The sequence below is a fragment of the Sinohyriopsis cumingii genome, unplaced genomic scaffold, assembly GCF_028554795.1.
Source record: "Sinohyriopsis cumingii isolate HCF-2022 unplaced genomic scaffold, ASM2855479v2 utg000624l, whole genome shotgun sequence".
Classification (NCBI taxonomy): domain Eukaryota; kingdom Metazoa; phylum Mollusca; class Bivalvia; order Unionida; family Unionidae; genus Sinohyriopsis; species Sinohyriopsis cumingii.
In genome coordinates, this window is record NW_028315919.1 from 1,469,982 (window position 1) to 1,489,289 (window position 19,308).

The 19,308-nt window shown below is 35.0% G+C and overlaps 1 protein-coding gene across 1 annotated transcript; it reads left to right on the forward strand.

The window, feature by feature from the left end:
• Nucleotides 1-245: 245 nt before the first annotated feature.
• On the forward strand, nt 246-18,934 carry LOC149773590 (uncharacterized). The gene is made up of 7 exons (XM_089946311.1): nt 246-521; nt 1,347-1,498; nt 5,174-5,249; nt 7,739-7,842; nt 9,595-9,688; nt 11,211-11,318; nt 11,963-18,934. Exons 1-7 carry the CDS (start codon nt 350-352, stop codon nt 12,019-12,021), a joined length of 765 nt encoding a protein of 254 aa, XP_089802437.1. The 5' UTR covers nt 246-349; the 3' UTR covers nt 12,022-18,934.
• The last annotated feature ends 374 nt before the right edge of the window (nt 18,935-19,308 follow it).

Consider the following 19,308-nt stretch of genomic DNA (forward strand, 5'->3'; position numbering starts at 1 on the left):
AGTCAGGGAAAGTTGAGCAGAGTGGCCCTCACTCTCTCGTCCACGTCTGTGGTATAAGTGTCGAGACGTACGGATTCAGTGGATGGCCATCCTTCTTCACTTGAGTTAATGCATTGCGTTATCCACATAGCTCTTGCCATCTTCCTTCACAGCCAAGGGATGATTATATCTATTCGGTCGCCTGCAGCTTCGGATGATTAGTTTCGTATATCATGTCTCATCATAATAATTTCTCCATGTGAATTTTAAATGATGATATCCTTCTGGATCTTAATTAAACTTTCTGACGTTTTTCGTTGTTTTTTTGTCCAGTCTTCTAAAGTCCGCAGTGTATTTCTGCAGACACCAAATGTCTGTCAACCACCAGAACAGTTTTGGTCTAATCCGCAGACCCCATCGCGGAAATGCAAAATTTCCTTTCTTTGCTGACGATAATATGCGACTGGATAGTTTCAGAACCTGGAAGGGACGTCAAGACAGAGATCTGAGAACTTTGGTGGAAAATGGATATTTCTACACAAGTAAGCGTTACATTTATTTAATTTAATTTTGAAAGCTTACAAAACCTGTCTACAAATTCAGATAAAGGTTTCCTTTGAATATGCGGACTGTGATTGTTCAAATTTATTTGCAAATGTTAGATAAATTTTGAGCTTGGTTTTCTCCAACATAGTTTTTGCTGCTGTTGCTAACGCTGCCACTATCAACACACCAATGTTAATAAAATCATACAAAACCACCAACAACAATAACTGCTACTACTACTACTATTTCACACAGGAAGATGATTACTATAACTAATACTATGGTAACTGCCATAAATAATGATATTACTGCTGCTATCTCTTCAAACAGTTCTACTACAGACTATTAATCTCTATTGCTATCTCTCTAAAAATATCCACTATTCACTATTGATCTGTATTGCTATCTCTTTAAACACCTCTACTATTCACTATTGATCTGTATTGCTATCTCTTTAAACACATCTATTGATCACCACACTGTACTGCTATCTCTCTAAACACACTTACTATTCACTACTGAAAGCAAACGATACATGCCTAGCATTTATAACTATGCAATAATCACTTCATATTCAAGTAATTTGTCCTCAAGCAATCAATAGCGGTCCATGCATACATACTATGACGTGTAAACCATACTCTGAATATGTATTTAAATATTTTTCAGATATGTGTGCTATATTACTTAAATTTAATTTCATATACCCCCTCCATTATTTTGCCTTGCTGTGCACAAGACGTTGACGCACACTGTGTAGACTGATAAAAATTGACTTAATGCAAAGCAATCACCACTTCTGCGTTGTTTGTTTTGGTTAGACGAGGGGGACTCAGTGCAGTGTTATGTCTGTGGCATTATTATTGGAAACTGGAAGGTTGAAATGGACCCATTTCTAGAGCATGTGCGGAAAGCCCCATATTGTAGACATCTTCCTGAACTTCAAACACTGGAATTTCTGGCCGAAATCAAGGTAGAAGTATAAATATTTTTATTCTTGATTGAGCAACTTGACAAAATCAAACGTTCTGAACGTTTAAATAAAGGTTTAGTTTGGGTTCTTTTTACATATTCATTATTTTCTCTGAGTAGTAAGAACTGGGTGTTTTGCCCAAATGGCCAATTTTGTGGCCAATCAACCCGTCCTCGTTTCAACCCACCGAGACCATTAAGTCCCCACGTGTGTGTTGTCTTTTGTACACTCTGAATTTTGATTGTGTACACAGGGAAGCATTCACGTGACGATTGTAATTTAATAATGGTGGATAGAGTATCGCTCGGATGGAAATGCCGGCATCGTGGGGCAGTGTGGACAAACAATGGCCTTTCGCACTACTGACATTAGTCTGCAGGATTGTAGAAACGAATTAACAAATCCTGCACACGCACACACACACACACACACACACACACTGAGAGAGAGAGAGAGAGAGAGAGAGAGAGAGAGAGAGAGAAAGAGAGAGATGATATAATCAGAGAGGCAAGTCTATCGTAGCGACCAATATACGCACGTTGCATGAAGACTTAATTTTTACTTGACTTCTCTTGTCTGTAAATCTGCAACCGCGCGGTTTCGTATTTGTGCTCGGAATCATCGATTATTTTCCACAATCTCAAACTCGGCCGCACTAATCATTTTTAATTATTTTATCCTCGATTGCTACTGAGTAAAATTTACTGATCGTATTGGGACTGCTCTGTAATGCCGACAGCAATTCGGAATAGATGCGTACTCGGGAATGCAGACGAATCAAAATGAATTTGCACGTCCCAACAGAGAAGCCTGTTACTCTCGATATAGCTCCGACAACAATATTGATTGGTACATCTACACGGTTGATGTTGTCCTGATTTCAGTCATATTAAGACCGACAATATCATCTACGACCAAACACGTGCGTTTGTATTTCACGATCAACGTGGTTCTCTTGACACTTTTATCTTGCAGCTGTTGTTCCGTTTCGATTATTTTTCCACATTGGTAAGACTGGGGGTTTGTCATAGTTCAATCGCGTATTTTAATTGCATGACAGGAAGAACTTCTCAGGTTTCATCAGGCTCACTTCGCACTCGCACCCGCACTTCTAGTCAATTACCCTTTTCTTACTGGCACAGTTGTCTTGCAATTATAAAACCTCTGCCTCTGAGATACTTAAATCTCCGTCGACTGTGTGTTCTGCTGGTGTGGCACCTTTGCATTGAAACACATACCGATTATATCAGAACCGTTTACATCTAACGATCGTCTTTGCACAATAAATGTTACCCGAGCCAGTGCGTCCTTGCTGATTAACCTCTCAGACCACTTTTCTTTTCTCATTTGAGTTAATGTTGGTTTAAAATATTCGAAGGTGAACATAACAGAGGTGGATATATCGGGGAAAGTTACTTTACCATTGTAGAAGCAATATCGGAGTACTTTTCCATTTGGTGCTTCAGTGAATGCTTCGGTGTTTTCACCGGCATGTGCAATGGTTCCAAGCTGGCCTCGAGTTGGTTGTGGTCCATCAGGGTGATTCCAGATGACAATTTCTGCTTGTCCCTTAACAAAATTACATGACAGTTCATACGAGGGTTTGGTTACACATTCTTGAGGCTGAAAGTCTTCGAGAAGTGGAGCAAAACTGTTAGCAGTTAGCATCCGCTGACAATTGGTCTGACATCCCGTCGATGGTAAATAACGCAATCTCATCAGATTCCATTACATATGTATACACCGATAGAATCTAATCCTAAGCACAAACACCAAAGACGGTTAAGTACGTGCTCGGATAAACGTTGAGTACTTCGAACTGAATTTCATCTTCAATTACAAATCTTCACTATCACTGTCCGACCTGAGCATTTGTGATATCACTGGAACATAATCATGATCAAGATGTCCCTTAGTATTTATCCACAATCCTATTCGACCTCTCACACACCTTTGTGACTTTTAGGACTATCAAAACCATTTTCAATAAAAGAATCTAAATTAAGTCGACCATTTACTAGAGCGTATTTATTTGCCGAAGCTACCATGATTTGGGACTACTTTTCTGCCATGTGGCTTCCTTCACAAATTTCATCAGCTTCGAAATTGGAAACGATTTTGTTGTAAAGTTGCATTGCACTGTGTATCCTTCGAGGGTGTGCCGTAGATACGAAAGATTGTGTTCTCCAACGCTGTTTGTATTACCCAGAATTGTGCTTGCTATATCATACGCGGATGTATAGTTATTTTGTGATTCGCATCCTGGATATCGGCAACAAATGCGCTGGAAGACCCACCGTCCCCAGTTGCACAGAGCACGCCGAGTTTCGCGTTCACAATATCTTAGCCACGAAGGTATCCAAATACGTATACGTAAATGTGTGCCATCCTAGTGCCCTAGTGAATAGTCCACAGTGGAGATTCTGGTACCAGATTATTTTCGTGTGCGTTTTCTTGGAGTATATATAGTGCTACCGATGTTTGCACACGATGCGCCATACATTGGAACGTAACATATATAGTAGTGTTTTTTTTCTATGCAAAGCTACGGTGTATCTCCATTTGTTTGTTGTATAGTAGGGCGAGTTTGGGATTTGCTTCAATTGCTTTGGGTTGTGTTTGGTTTTTAGAATTTTGATGTTTCGAATTTGGTTTCTGTGCTTGTGTTTTGGATTTTGTGTCTATGATACTTTATTTCACCAATTGTTTGTTTCTTGATAGTAGCGTGAGTTTGGGATTTTTTTTGTTTGCTTCGATTGCTTTGGGTTGTGTTGGATTTTTGGATTTGCTGGTTGTGTTTGTTTTCTGGGTTGGCTGTTTTAAATTTGGTTTCTGTGCTTGTGTTTTGTGTCTTGGCCTACCGTTACTAGTGTATTGCCTTGTGTCTTTGTCTGCCGTTGGTATTTCATTGGTTGATTACATTGTGTCTTTACCTGCCGTTTTCTAGTGTATTGTCTTGTGTACTGCTTTGGGTCTTTGCTTGCCGTTGCTTGTCATTGATTTGTGTACTACATTGTGTCTTTGCCAGCTGCTGCTAGTGCATTGCCTTGTGTATATTAAGTTTGTTTTTTATTGTCTTCGGTGTTTGCTTTGCGGTTTTTGTTTTCTGTATTTGTGTTTCTTTTCTTTTTTTGTATTCGGTTTCGATATCTGTGTTTGATTTTTGTTTTTTTGTGATTGTGTTTGGTTCTTGGATTTTGTTTTCGGTGTAGAGATACCAGTTTGTCACAAACATGATGCAAGTCGGTAAAAAATAAAAGTAACCCCAAGTCATGGTAACTTTGACCAAAAAAATGCGACCTAGTAACCTCTCTCTATCTCTCTCTGTGCACGATTTTTTTTTCGTTTATACCATCACTGCAGAATAGAGTAAGTAGTAAGAAAGACCGGTGTGAACCAGAAACAACGATCACGTCGGGGATAAATGGTCTTGAGGTAGAGACGAGGACTGGTGGAATGGCCGCAAAGTGGGTCACTGTGGAAAAATACCCAGTTCATTTTCTCTTTGCGATCTAAATTTGCTCTGTAGCAGTGAGATCATGAAATTGATCAGAAAGGTCTCCTGTTCATTATGAAAACTTAATTGCAAAACCAATCTTTAGAATTTAATGTGTGATTTTCATGGCTTTCTTCATATTTTAGTAAAGAGTACTTTTCCTCTTTTCGTTCTTCCAGGATCAACTGTTTGGAATAGACAGAATGAGGGTGCCATCAGATATCCCCCTTGATAGAAATAATGATGGTTTTACAGGTAACTATGAATATGCATTTCTAGAAGTGTTTGTGTTTGTGTTTATTTCATTTAAGGGTAAGTTTAACAAAAAGTTATATTTCCAAAATAATTCGAGTGTTGTTCTAACCGTATGAATAATAGTTGTGTGAACTTTAGTTACGAACAAGCACACGGTTTTTAACACATCCCGCAAAAGGCTAAACATTCAAGCATGTATTTTGAGTGATGAGTAAATAAAGTACATACAATGATATTGCAGTAATTATTGATAATAAAATAATGACCAATTATGTAAGAAAATTTAATACAGTGCTAACCAGTAACCAATACTATTATTTAATTTTCATAGTTGTTATTATTACCTTTTTTATCGCTAATACAATAACTTCCTTATCGGGTAATGTACAAGAAATTTAACCGACAATGTAATAACTCATTTAGAATGTTGGTTACAATATACATTATTGATAAAGATTTTTACAAGGCCTATGCAACAAATTTGCGTTCGAGTGGTTTTCCAAAAATAACTTGCATTGTCATGATTTATACTGGTAACTAATAAACGATTCATTGTTTGGATTACGCATGCGGCAGATATATAACATTTTAAAAATGCAAAGTCTTTATCAGTCAAGAGACATATAAAAGTCTTCATCAAACAAAAGCTATGTCTATATTAAAAAGACACATACAACACATATGATTTGAAAGTATTCTGCGTCATCACTAGAAAAGAAGGTGATGCCCGCCGTAGTTAAAGGTGCACACGAATGAAGAGTATGTACACTTTATATCTCACACAAACACTCCTTGATTGTCTTTATTAGATTTAGTGGAGGTTGTGTGCATTGAACCCCCCTACCTATTTTGGGAGGCACTCACCAGTTATTATGTACTTTTGAGAGAGTGACGTATGTAAGGTGAAATTGTTTGCATTTAAAACATGCACAGTGGAGAGAACGTTGGCATACCTCTGTGTTACTTTGATATTATGTGGCTGACATTTCTTTGGATATTGTACTTGTGGAAATTGTACATGATCTCAGCACACTGCTAACAAACAAAAAAATACTTCTTCCTTGTGCTAAAACAATCAGCCTGAATTAGTCAAAAGTGAACTATCCTTAGCAGCTATTAAAATAAGGAAAATACATTTTGCCAGACCAGACAATAACAGCTTCTGAAACTGCAATAAATAAATTACCTATTATTTCAAATGTAAAAAAGTTATCGGCTCTTGTTTTTACAATTGACCTCTGAAGTTCAGGAAGTGAAAATGACCAAGTGGAGCTAGCACTTTTTTGAAAGGTGCACATCTGGAGTAAGGCCAAGATGTATACTCTTTAACCCGTATTACACCCATCAATCATACACCAGAATAAAGGGAATTACAGGTTCTTTCAACAATACTTAAGATATAAAAGTCTTTTTTAAATAGCCAGTATAACCAGTGAAGAAACCCGGGGAAATTCCTTTCCTTTAAAATTCTAACAATATGCAGAATACAAACCTGTAGAGCTCCACCTTTGTGGATATATCATACGAATTGTGTCTTGTTCAGGATGTAAGGGACCTTTCAGAATCGGCTAAGAACTTGTGAAGTATATTTTGTATTACACCCTGATACGTTAAAATCGTTTCTAATGCCACAAGTATCGAAATATTTAAATATTGTTTAAACGTGGAATCACCTGCATCGCGCTGTATGTTGCTAAGTACATACGCTTTTAGACAGAGCTTGACAATTTTTTAAAATTGCTGTACCTAAAAAGCGGTAATGAAAAAATTACTGTGAGAAAAAATACGCAATTTTGGAATAGCAGAGTACACAGATAGATGACCAGAGTGTTGAAAAGCTTTTGTCTGATTCAAGGTTCATCGGACCACAAATTATGCATCGAAGAGGCATTGACATTTAGGAAACGTTGCTAATAGTTACGTTCATGTGTGATCCCGAAACATAGATACTTTGAACACTATAGTTATCAATATCCTTATCCATTATAGTATCTGTCCGACTCATTGGATTAACTATGTCTGCGATTTCTGCAATAAGTATTAGCTTATCTGCCGAAATTGTATCATTTGTTAAGAAAGTTATACTATTACCTGATGACGAAGTTATTAAATTATCATTTAAACTCTATAACACCTTTGGTTCTTATTACATTACTAGTCAACTGTATTACATTTTCGGTTAGAAAATTACATCCATGGTCTCTTAATCATTATACTGTCGGTTGTGAACCACATCTACAAAACAAAATTACGAGGTCACAAATGAGATAAAAAAGCAATTTCGCAAAAGTGTTAGTATTCTGCGTACGTTTGTGAAAAATCAGACCGACCTGCCCGATTACAACCCCACCGCCAGCAACAAAGATTTATTTCCTGTGAGTTATTCTTTGGATAAATCCTGTAAATCTTTGACAAAATGCAACGATTTTAATTTATTTCAAGTTTTTAATTAAATATAGTGGTATAATTTATTATCTAAATATTTTCAGGACGTAGAGTGGAGAGCACTGGGAACTCTTCCACAGCCCCTCCAATAGCCGCAGGACAGGATGTTCATGGAGAGAGACAGTCGGAAGGTTCTCGCATCAGCCAGGTAAACTTAAAAGTACTTCCTTATTCCACCTTGAATACTTGAACAACTTCTAGTGCATACTTCAACAGCCATAACGCTGATGGATCTGTTTCATATCCTTAAATCAAATATGCGACCCAGTCCTTCAAGTTGTGCGACACTTTTCAATGTAAGACAGTTCTTATGAAAATATGTATTTTTATTATTATGCGTAATTAGTGATTAGGGACTTTTCTTGTTCATGCGGCCCACGACTTAAAGCATTTGATCTGTTTTGCTCTCCAGAAAAAATAAATGGTTGGACGCCACTGATTTAAATCCTACTAACAACTTTATGGAACTCGTCGAAAGTGAATAGCTTACTGAAGAGACATTAAGGTTGTATATGTTTCTTTGATGGTCATTTCCAGATGATCATTAAATACAGAAGCCATTGAAGATATCACTTATGAGATGGATATAAATTGATAAATATTTTGATATATTAAGTTTTCCATCTGCCCTGTAGGAAGTAATACAAACAAAGAGACAATAAGAGAGAAAGAAAGTATTTTATTGTTTTTGTGCCTATTATAAATTGTCAAAAATATCCATTAACCTGTCTATAAGTATTTATTGAGAATGTAGCAGTCTAAAACGTTCAGCTTTAACGCTAGTTGAAAATATTTGCACATTCAAGAAACATGTTCACAATAAAGTGCACTCATTGCCTTTTGCTGAATTTTAATATTATATAAATACTGTCATTTCCTACGCACATTTTTATGTTTATTTTCATAAAAAAGGCTCTCATTTCTATCTGAAAATATTATCTTCGCTTCTGATTTGCTACACTGTCGTCATAGTTATGATAACGAATTAATGACAAGAAAATGTGATTTTGGTAATTTATAAATTCAGTGTTACTTATGCAAGGACAATCGCTCTTTGGATTCGTGTTTATTTAAACAGCTGGGTTTGTGTATTTGCAGGCAGCGCATCCAATGGGTTTCTTTGAATTTCCTGTTTTCTGTGCTTTCTGAGGAATTACATGTTACTGTAAAAGAACGTCAACTATTTAATAAATGCCTTCAAAATTTTGTTTAAAAGCATCCAAAAACTATTAATTATTACCAACTCATGATACAATATTACTTTAGAACATAACTTTTGCAAGTTGTAAGAAACCGCCATTTGAGCAAGATATTAGATTCGAGATTTAAAAATGTACTTGGACATTTTTAGACGGCGCAAAGGTTATATTGCTGACCAACTTACTTACGTCATTTAATATGGTTTTTGTTCGAGCTATTTCCGCCTTACAAATATAAAAAGAAGCAACATTCAACGTTATTCAAGTTCATTTATTAATTCATTGTATCTTGTCTGTGAACATATCTGCAAAAAACACCATGCAGATCCGGTATAGTGCCTATTTTTGGTGTTTTAATTTGGTTTCGTTTGTGTACTTGTCTTTTTTTATTTTTGGTAAATTTCGAAATCATTTGAACTGGTTTCACGCCAGTTCTGTACTGTTGTTTGATAGTTTTACCCTCATATCTATTATTTCCCTGGACAACTATCCTCTTTGGTCCAGTGCATCCGATAGACTGTTATTTGCGGTGTGATTTGTAGCTTATATATATGAATCATAATTATTGTCCGACCATCTTTCTACATTTGCACGATAATGTATATAAGTTAAGTACACGTCGATAAAATGTAAATGATGCATTGGCATTGTTACTTAAATCTCGAAATGCAAGTATAAGCATTTACTTTTGTCCAAGTCAGCAGGAACAAGGACCAGATATTGCACGAGCCATGATTGTATCGTCTGTCAGAGGGGAATTCGATGGAGAACTCAATGGAAATCTGGACAGTCCTGGTACGGGCATTTTTTGTATTGCCTAGTGTTGGAAAAAACATTAGTTCGTCATATATCGACGGTCACATATTAAGTTTTGGCTCGTTTATTTATAAGTATTCTTGCGTTGATAACTATGGTGTAACGGGTTGTTATGCCGTCACTGTGGTAGGTGTTGGGTGGGGTGTTTCCAATATTTTTAAAAAAAATTACTGCAGAAGACCCACCAGGCTCGATTTTGGTTGGAAGTTAAATTAGTGAAAGACAGATGTAAAGCTCCGAGCTCCCAGTCAGCAATGCCGACGTTTAAATGGCTGAATATACAAAAAAGTGAAATTCAACGTATATATACCAATTTAATGACAACTCAATAGCCAAATGATTAAATTTCCGAAGTACTCTCCTTCCGCTCATCCTCTGATAGCCTGTTGCATCATTTGATTGGTAGTGTGAGATAGCTTTCCACTGTCCTTGTATTCTACTCATCTGTGTATTCTTCTCTCATATTCCTCCAAATCCTTCTCCACTTCCTCCTGACTGTCTCCAAATTCCTTATCCTCCTCCACTTCTCTATACTCCTCCTTCTCCACTTTCTCCTCCTCGACTCCTTTTCCTCCTGCTCCTCGACTCTCTCCCCCGACTCGACTCACTTCCATCTCCCCTCTTAGAGACTCAGGACTGAACTGAACCGGTAGATCTGTCCCAAAAATAAACTTCCTTTACGAAGCTTTGTCTTTCCTGAGAATCTCCTCTCTAAGTTTTACCGCCAGATAACGAGTGGCTTCCTAGCAGTAACCACATATTGCTCAGTAATCTTCCTAGGCAAGACAGACTTAATTTTCGCTTGCAGCTTAGAAGTTATAATTCGGATCAAAATTGTTATCACACCCTCTATCTCAATTCCAATTGGGGGTCGCTGTGGCCCGATCCAATCAAACTTAGTGACAATTTTCTTCTCGCTGTTTGCCCACGTGAGGACAGATTTAGAACACGCCACGTTCCCTCGCGAGTTACTCTGATCTTAGGACAAAGCTGTAGCACATAGGTGGGAAGTAGCACTTGCTAACACCTTTGTCGATGCAGTATGCCGGATTTTCTCTCTGGTCACGGTAATCTTGCTTTAGAGATTAACTCTAGCCTGCGGCAACGTTTAGACATCAAACCATGGCTTGTAATAATACATTAGCTTATACACGATTTACGAACTGGGGCTAAGCAAACGTGACAATAACTATCAGTTTTGATCAGTATTCGTGAATAAATAATTCAGTGTACATGTGTGTATTGGCTAACCAGAGACAATTTGGTATTTAAATGCGAAAATAATATTTCAAAGGCGATACGTTAATTTTCATGTGTTAATTAGACTTTCTTCAGCGAAAGTATTTCACTGTTTCAGGAATATAAATAGATACAATAATTTCATATTTTAAATAAAAAATAATTTCTTCCGCATTTTCTTTGAAAGATTTTTCAAACTGTTACTTTATTATTATTATTATTATTATTATTATTATTATTATTATTATTATTATTTCTTTAGGTGTTTATATTGGAGATATGTTAAATACTCCCGCCGCCCTAAGTCTTCTACAGAATGGATATGATCAAGAAAGTGTAACGAGAGCTGTCATTGACCTCTGTGAACAAGGTAAAATTCTTTCTTGTGATTTGGTGTAAATGTCTTTATTTTTGTTTCATTAAAGAGGGTTACCTCTATGAGAAGTAAATGCGCAATTTTTAAAAGCCTCTTCATCAGAAACACGTGCCAGTAAACAAAAAGTTAATACAAATGTTTGCATATTTGCACCACTATTACTAATTAGTTTACTTCTGGGTGGAAGATTTTAATAACAAAAAATTATACTCACTAACTTGGGGAAAATCAACAAACATTACTACAAAAATCTAACAGCAAACAATGTTGAATAGTCAGGTCCAACACAGAACAAATCTAAATAACAAATTCCAGCAACTGTATCGAAAGCATCAACAAAAGTACATTCACCATTAAGGATGAAAAATAAGCAGGGTACAGCAGAAACATTAAAACCCACAATGAAAAGCTGTTATGACCAGGCCAAGTTAGTATCAGACAATGAATGATGTTCATATCCAATTTAAACTTCACCTTTTATCAGCATCAATGATTATTTGTATTTAAATGACTAATTCAATTAAGGTTAGATCCAAATCTACTGTGGGCGTACTTCGAAAACTGTGACTGATTATCTTGTTACTACTGAATAGCTAGAAGTGAACAGATCCATGACTTCGTGATTGTATTTGTTACAGGACACAGAGACTTCAAGAGCAAGGACATACTACAGCTTATCCATTCTTGGGAGGAATAAAGAGTTTGTTAAAAATACGGCTGGGTGGTATATTGAAATGATGTTACGCATTTATAAACTTGAGTTCATATGCAGACAGGAACTGAGCTTCATTGCGGTGAAACTTTTTCATAATGTTCCATGGATATGCATTTTGGTAAAGATTGTCTATTGCTTATATGAAATTAAACAAGCGAATTCGGTGAAATTTTGTTCCCCGTCTAGTATCACGAGGTTAAAAAAATTCACAGTAATGAAACCAGTTTATGGCCTTTAAGAAGAGCTGCAAAGGATTCTGAGCAGAAATAAATAGGGACAGTTTCCTTTGTTTATCTGAAAACATATTAGAGTCAAAGTGCATACAGGGGTAGAGGAAACTAATCAGCATCCTCGACCTTGAAGACAAAACCTTGACTGTGGTGCATGATGAAATGTAATCAAGCTGAGAAGAATAAGTGCAATATGATGCATCCCTGTACCTCAAGCAGCTTTTATAATATAAAGCAGAAAGATGGCTTTACATATTGACATCTTACCTTGACCTTCAGGGTGACCTCAAATGTTGTAGTGAGAGTATATAAGTATACCGAGCTAAATCCATTTTTCTTAACAGCTTTTAAGCTAAATATCGGAAGGGCAAATATGACTGAAACCTAAAATACTGACATGCATCGTTGATCTTGACAACAGGCCCCCTAATGTGGTACGTAGCGCGCCTATCAGTAATGACATATAGTTATACCAGGTTTCATTCCATTACCACCTATAGCTCAAATGGTTTAGAGTGGAAATAAATGTTTAATATAGAACTTCAGCATCTAACACCATGATTCTGACGATGAAGGTAAGAACCGAATGTGGCACACATCACATCAGTTAATAATGGCATACAAGTACACCAAGTTGCATCCTTTAGTCTCTGACCGCTTTATACTTATAGAGTAGAAAGGAAACGACTAAAGAAAAACACAAAAAGTATTGAGCCTTGACTTTGACCTTGACCATGAAGAAGTATAATGGAAAGTGCAATGGAAATTGTAAACTATTGAGCCGTGACAGTGACTCCGAAGATATCATCCCCAGTTTGGCACACGGCATGTCTTGTAGTTATCGTGTATAAGTATGTCAAGTTTCATTCCTTAATCTCTAATGGCGTTAAAGTTATAAAGCAGAAATGACGAATATTTGACGGGAAGATAAACGGATGGAGGGAAGCACAGATACCAATTTTTCCAGCTTCTAGCTTTTGGTGAAAAATACAGGGACAAACAAATTAAAATAAACTTAACTGAAAATTACCCACCAATAAAAGCATGCATTATTTTTAGGATGTTCGATTTGCATAGACATAAACAGTCTTTGAATTAGATTTATTTTAAAATAATTTAGAAAAATGTACAAAATCACTATTAAAATTATCTGTATAATATGCTGCATATTCATGGGTTGATATGAACTCACTTTATCTTTTAATGTCTCCTTTAAACTGTAAACTCATAAGATACAATACCAGCAACTTCTAAAAGAAAATAGCCTAAACTGTACAGCTGACATGTACATCCTTCAATGCACATATTGGATCCTGACAATACCAAGACTTAACTGATAAATATCTCGTGTCTCAAAAAACTGTTTTCATGTAACCACATATAATTTTAACCTCATTTATAAATAAATTGCGACTGTTTTCATGTAACCACATGTTTTTTTAAAACTTATATCTCTTAGTATTTGAATATCCATTATTGGCACATTATACCGAACTTGCAGGATGTCACTTTTCTTTGTATTTGCAGCGCAAAAAAGTAGAAAACGTTTGACGTGTCGGGAGATATAGACATTAAGTGGCTCACAATATTTTTCACATGTATCACAATATTGTATTCTTCTTATATTAACAGCCATGTTTGTAAATGCAGCATTTGTGTGGTGGAATTCATGTAGATCAAGTGTAATATATTTGTCTGTCTAGCATGTTGTTTGTTTGACCTTTTTTAATAGTGTCTACCTTGGTATATGACAGTTATCATACCTTGCAGTATTTGAAAGTATATGTCAGGAACCGTAATTAAGCAGATTATGTTTAGCATGCTCGTGTGTTTTATATAATCATTATAGTATGTACATTTTTACTTGCATGTTTTTTGCACGCTAAATATCATGCACGTGATTGGGTTTGCATACATTTTATATATATTTTATAGCATGCACGAATTTAACTAGCACGCTGTGTGCAAAGTGTAATACATACACGTATTAAGACTGGCATACCAAGATCGATTGCTAATGGCAATATGCACATGTTATACTGTTCCTGTAAATACACAACCAATTTATATTCGGTATATTCTGTATTTTAGCTATATATCTTGACAAATCATCACATATCATTATCATTTTCTCTGAAATTATTACAATACAACCATTAATCCAAACACAATCAGCGATAAGAGTTTTTTTAGAAGCACACCTTCCGTCTAAAGTAAGATTTGCGTCCCTCTGAAATGTTGACTTTTCTTGAATATTCATATTTTCGCAAAAAATACTTGTTGTACATTGTTGCTATTAATTGATGTTGCACTAAAAAAAACATTTGCTGCTAATACATACCAAACGAGATTCCTGAGTTTTAAGCATTTAATTTGAACAGTTAAGTAAAATAATAAATAGAATAACGTATATACTAAAGTTTAACTGTTATTGTTTTGCTTTTGTAATTTTGAGAGATAACTAGTGTATGTAATATTTATAAAACTAAATTTATCTATTTATATCTTCACTGCTCAAATTAGCAGTATAATTTTTAAATATCTCTAGAATGCGAAACAAGTTAAAAGGAAAGGACATGCTAGATCTTCTTGCTGGAAAACGAGACGTTTAAAATGGTATAGAACCCATCGATTGAGTATAACGTTTAGAAAGCTCAGCCAAGTTGCATTATCTATTTTACCATATAGGTCCGATTCTAACTACCTTTCAGGGATTGAAAATATAAATCATTCTAACTCTAGATCACGTTTCATTCTCTAGTCAAAATATCATCGTGCGTCTCCTTTGTGTTTTGTGTACAGAGGAAATCAGATTCCAAATGGTGGATAAATGTTAAAAACTACGTTATTTAATTAGATGTCCTGACAGAAGTTACATGGTTTCAGGCAATACCTGTATGCTGTATGTTAACGGGTCCTAAAAATCCGTCTCCAAAAAAAAAAACAATGATAATTAAACCATACATATCATATATGGATATAATATACTTACATGATGTGATACATGTGCATGATATCTTATACTTGTCTGATATTATAGCATCTACATTTGGTAGCAACAGTTACAAGCTAGTGTAGGTAAAAATGGAGAAATATCAACCTTAAAAAATATGTCATGCATGTGTGTTTATTCTCTTAGGGAGACATCTTCAAGAAAATCTTTTTCACGGCTTGTTGACTTGGGAATCATGCAAAAATGATGATGACAGTTGAAACTTTCCATGTAATGCTTTTTAAAAAACAAACATTATTCTGTTATGAAATTATGGCAAATTCATCACGAGACCGTCGTCAAGTAATTGGTTCTTTTACAAAACTCTTATTTATTGCATCTTACCATTAGTAACGTCTGCATTAACAACTGCACAAATGTTTATGTGGATATTTAAAATCAAGATTATACTTGTAGAGGAAATGGTATAATAAGGGTCGCCTCAGTATTTGTTTGCTCCAGGTGAACTTGAGGTTTGTGGAATAAATCCTTAACCCTCTTTTTGTTTGAATATATATTATGGAGTCCTATGATTCATACTGTGAGACAGTTGACAGGTTTCATTTTCATTTTGTTTTAAAAAATAATTATTACATTAAGCTTCCTCCTTCAAGTTGAATACAGGAACGTTTGAAAAATAGATCCCTGGCAACTGCATATGCAATATGCTATCGGGGGGTTAAACAGGATATGTGAAGATGTCTCAACACTGTTCGTTTAGAAGCAGCAAAAGCAGCAAAGCACTAGGTGTATTAATTGTTACGATTTAATTTACTTCTCGTTTTCATAAATTTGTCAGTTTAATAACGGCAGAGTTTTGCTGGTTATGTGGTGCAATATTTTTTACATTACACATATATATATTACAGTGTTTGCTCCTTTAGTCAACGCTTGTGTGTAGAGTAAAATTACAAAGCACAGATGTTATATGAAGAGAATCGTTTATGTTAGCAAATCCTTCTTTTCCTAAGTATGATTGATACGAAATAATTATTGGGAAGGTTATGAACTCTGAAGTCATGAGACTTTTGCCCAAAAGGCAGAACATTTTTGAAGAAAAAAGAGTGCGTAATGAAACAGCTCGCAACTTCTCGCTCTTGAGCTCAAGGTTTAATCAACTGCTTTGACCTGTATCCTTTATGGAGCAGGGTGCGCTCAATCCTCCTAGAATCGCTTATAAATGGCCTCTTAAATGCTTGACAAAAGCCACTACCTGAACGTCATCTTAGAGGTTTTGCCTTTAAAAATGAGAAATATACATTTATTGCCATTAAAATACTTTTATTTTACTACATTAAATATTAATTTGATTTTTTAAAGACATCTTGGAAAGTAATTCAGTTTTCTCTGGAATCATCCTGTGTTCATTTTGATCAATAATATTAATTTTGAAATAAAAAATTTCATTGATTGTTGAAATTGTACTTCGAATGCATATATAAATACAGATACAAATGTAACTGCAGTATTTGATTATTGTGAAAACAGTTTCATTACCAACTTCATGCTCCATAATAGTTAATTTTGAAATAAAATACCTTTAAAGGTACAAAACATGATATTTCTACAAAAAGAGTGGACTTAAACAGCTCATATTTGAATATGAGCACTTGTTTCCAAATATTCCTACATGAACAAATACAATATACCATGAAGTTAAAATTGTATATTGCACACCTTTGAAACAGCATCCATACGATGAACCCTCTGAAACAGGAATGTTTGTATATAAAAAAAAAAAAACATTCAGTATTTGCTGGAGAATTATTGCACAGAACCAAGTAAAATGATTGAAGTTCACCGTGTATTCTTTTGGTGAAAGCAGATAATATTTTCCTCATGTGCACCGACCATAGAAAAGTGAACAGTATGACACAAACAGATGTTTTCCATTGCCAAGACCCGATGACTTATTAAGAAAATTGGAAATACGAAATATGTTACCAAATATGACAATTTGACATTTTCAAAAGATTCTGGCAAATTCCACTGACGGAAAGGGTAATAGAAATTTCGGCAATCGTAACTCCAGATAGACTTTATCAATACAAAGTGATGATGCTTGGGGTTAATTGTTCGCCTTGTACTTTTCAACGTTTAATGAACATGATTACATCTGATCAGGATAATTTTGACACTAACATCGACGACGTCATCATCTACAACGACACCTAAAATGATCACTTAGAGGCGACTCGGGAAATCTTTAATAGGCTCATTGAAGCAAATTTAACATTTAATTTAAGTAAGGATGAGTTCAGTCGTGCTTTTGTTTAATTTCTAGGGCATATCGTGGGACACGGACAAGTTAAACCTTTAGAAGTTAAGGTCAAGGCTATCTCTGAATTCCTTGTACCTATCATTAAGCACCTGATGTTAGTCTTGGGTATGGCTGGATATGATTGGAAATTTTGTTCCAAATTTTTACATAATTGCTGAAACCCTGACAAATTTGTTGAGTAAGAAAAAACATAATTTCATTGGTCTGAAAAATGTCGGGAAGCTTTTGACACGTTAAAAACCATACTTAAGAGTGCACCAGTTCTTTGAGCTCCAAGTTTCAGTTAAACATTTAAAATATCTGTTGATGCAAGTTATGTTGGGGTTGGTGGAGTATAAATAAAAGATGACATAAATAGTGTAGATCATCCAGTGTGCTATTTTCTAAGAAATTAAATAAGCACAGAGAAATTATTCCACAATCGAGAAGGAATATTTGGCTTTGATATTGGCTTTGCAACACTTTGAAAAGCATATTAGTTCAGCACTGTCTCCGATTATTACATTCAGTTATCACAACCTCCTTACTTTAATTGGCATTATGAAAATCTAATATCAGATTATTAAGGTAGAGTTTGATGTTGCAAGAATACAATATTGACATCAAGCACATAAAGTGAAAAGATAATCTAATAGTAGATGCACTTTCAAATGTATGGAAGTATTATATTGCTTCATATATACTATATGTCATTAATGAGACTTCATCTTCTCTAATATGTAGTCACATGTATGTTGACTAATAGTAAAAAGAAAGCTTTAGTTTATAAATCTTTATTTTCTGTGAGGGGAGGTGTCATGTATATTTAATTTACTTTGTTTGTTAGTTTCTTCTCCACGATTATACCTTACGTATACTTGTATATTGGATTTGACTTTGTCCAAAATCAACTTCATTGTGAGCCTGACCAGTAACTTTTATTTTTGAAACATTATACTACATAGCTAAACTTTTTTCAATGATTGTGAACTAAACATTAGGATCATTATCAATGGAAGCACACATGTTTATTTTAATCTGAATCTATGGCAATGTAATTCCGCCACGTAATAATCGGGTCTACGTGATGCTTACCACATTCTGTATTATCATTTTTTTTAAAATAGATTTCATATTATTGACAATTTAAAATTGTCTAGAAATAAACTTTTTACCCTCATCCTCGTTCTACATGTATGTCTTAGTTTTTTTTATAAATATAATCTTGTTTACTTGAGAAATTATTCATTCTTGCTTTAACATCTTTAGCAGTATAATTCTTATTATTGTGTGCAGTAACTGATTTGGGTAGAAGTATTATTAAATTTGATCTTCACTGGAAATACAAAGTACTCTTCAATAATGCCCATTGACTATAACATTAATTTGGAATTAAAGTGGTTTTAAACACGATCATTTTGGTTTTTATTTTTGTGTTATATGAAAAGACTGTAAGCTCATCACACTTCCAGCCATTGGCACATTTTCAATTTTCAGACTACAGGCACATCAAGATCTTTCAATATAGATTTAAATTGGACTACCGATGGAATTCAGTTGGAACTTTATAGATTTGGACTTCTGATAACTTTTAGGATAATTGGAATTTAATTCATAATACTGGTTAATTCACAATACTGTAAGTTCTTTTTAGATTTTTACAGTGCATTCTAGGGAAATAAACTATTTCTTGACTTTTGTACAACTTGTTGGTTTTCGCGCTTTCCTATTACTTAACTTAAGACCACAGAGTTTTAGTAAATTGCAAAAGACTACGTCTTCTAGAT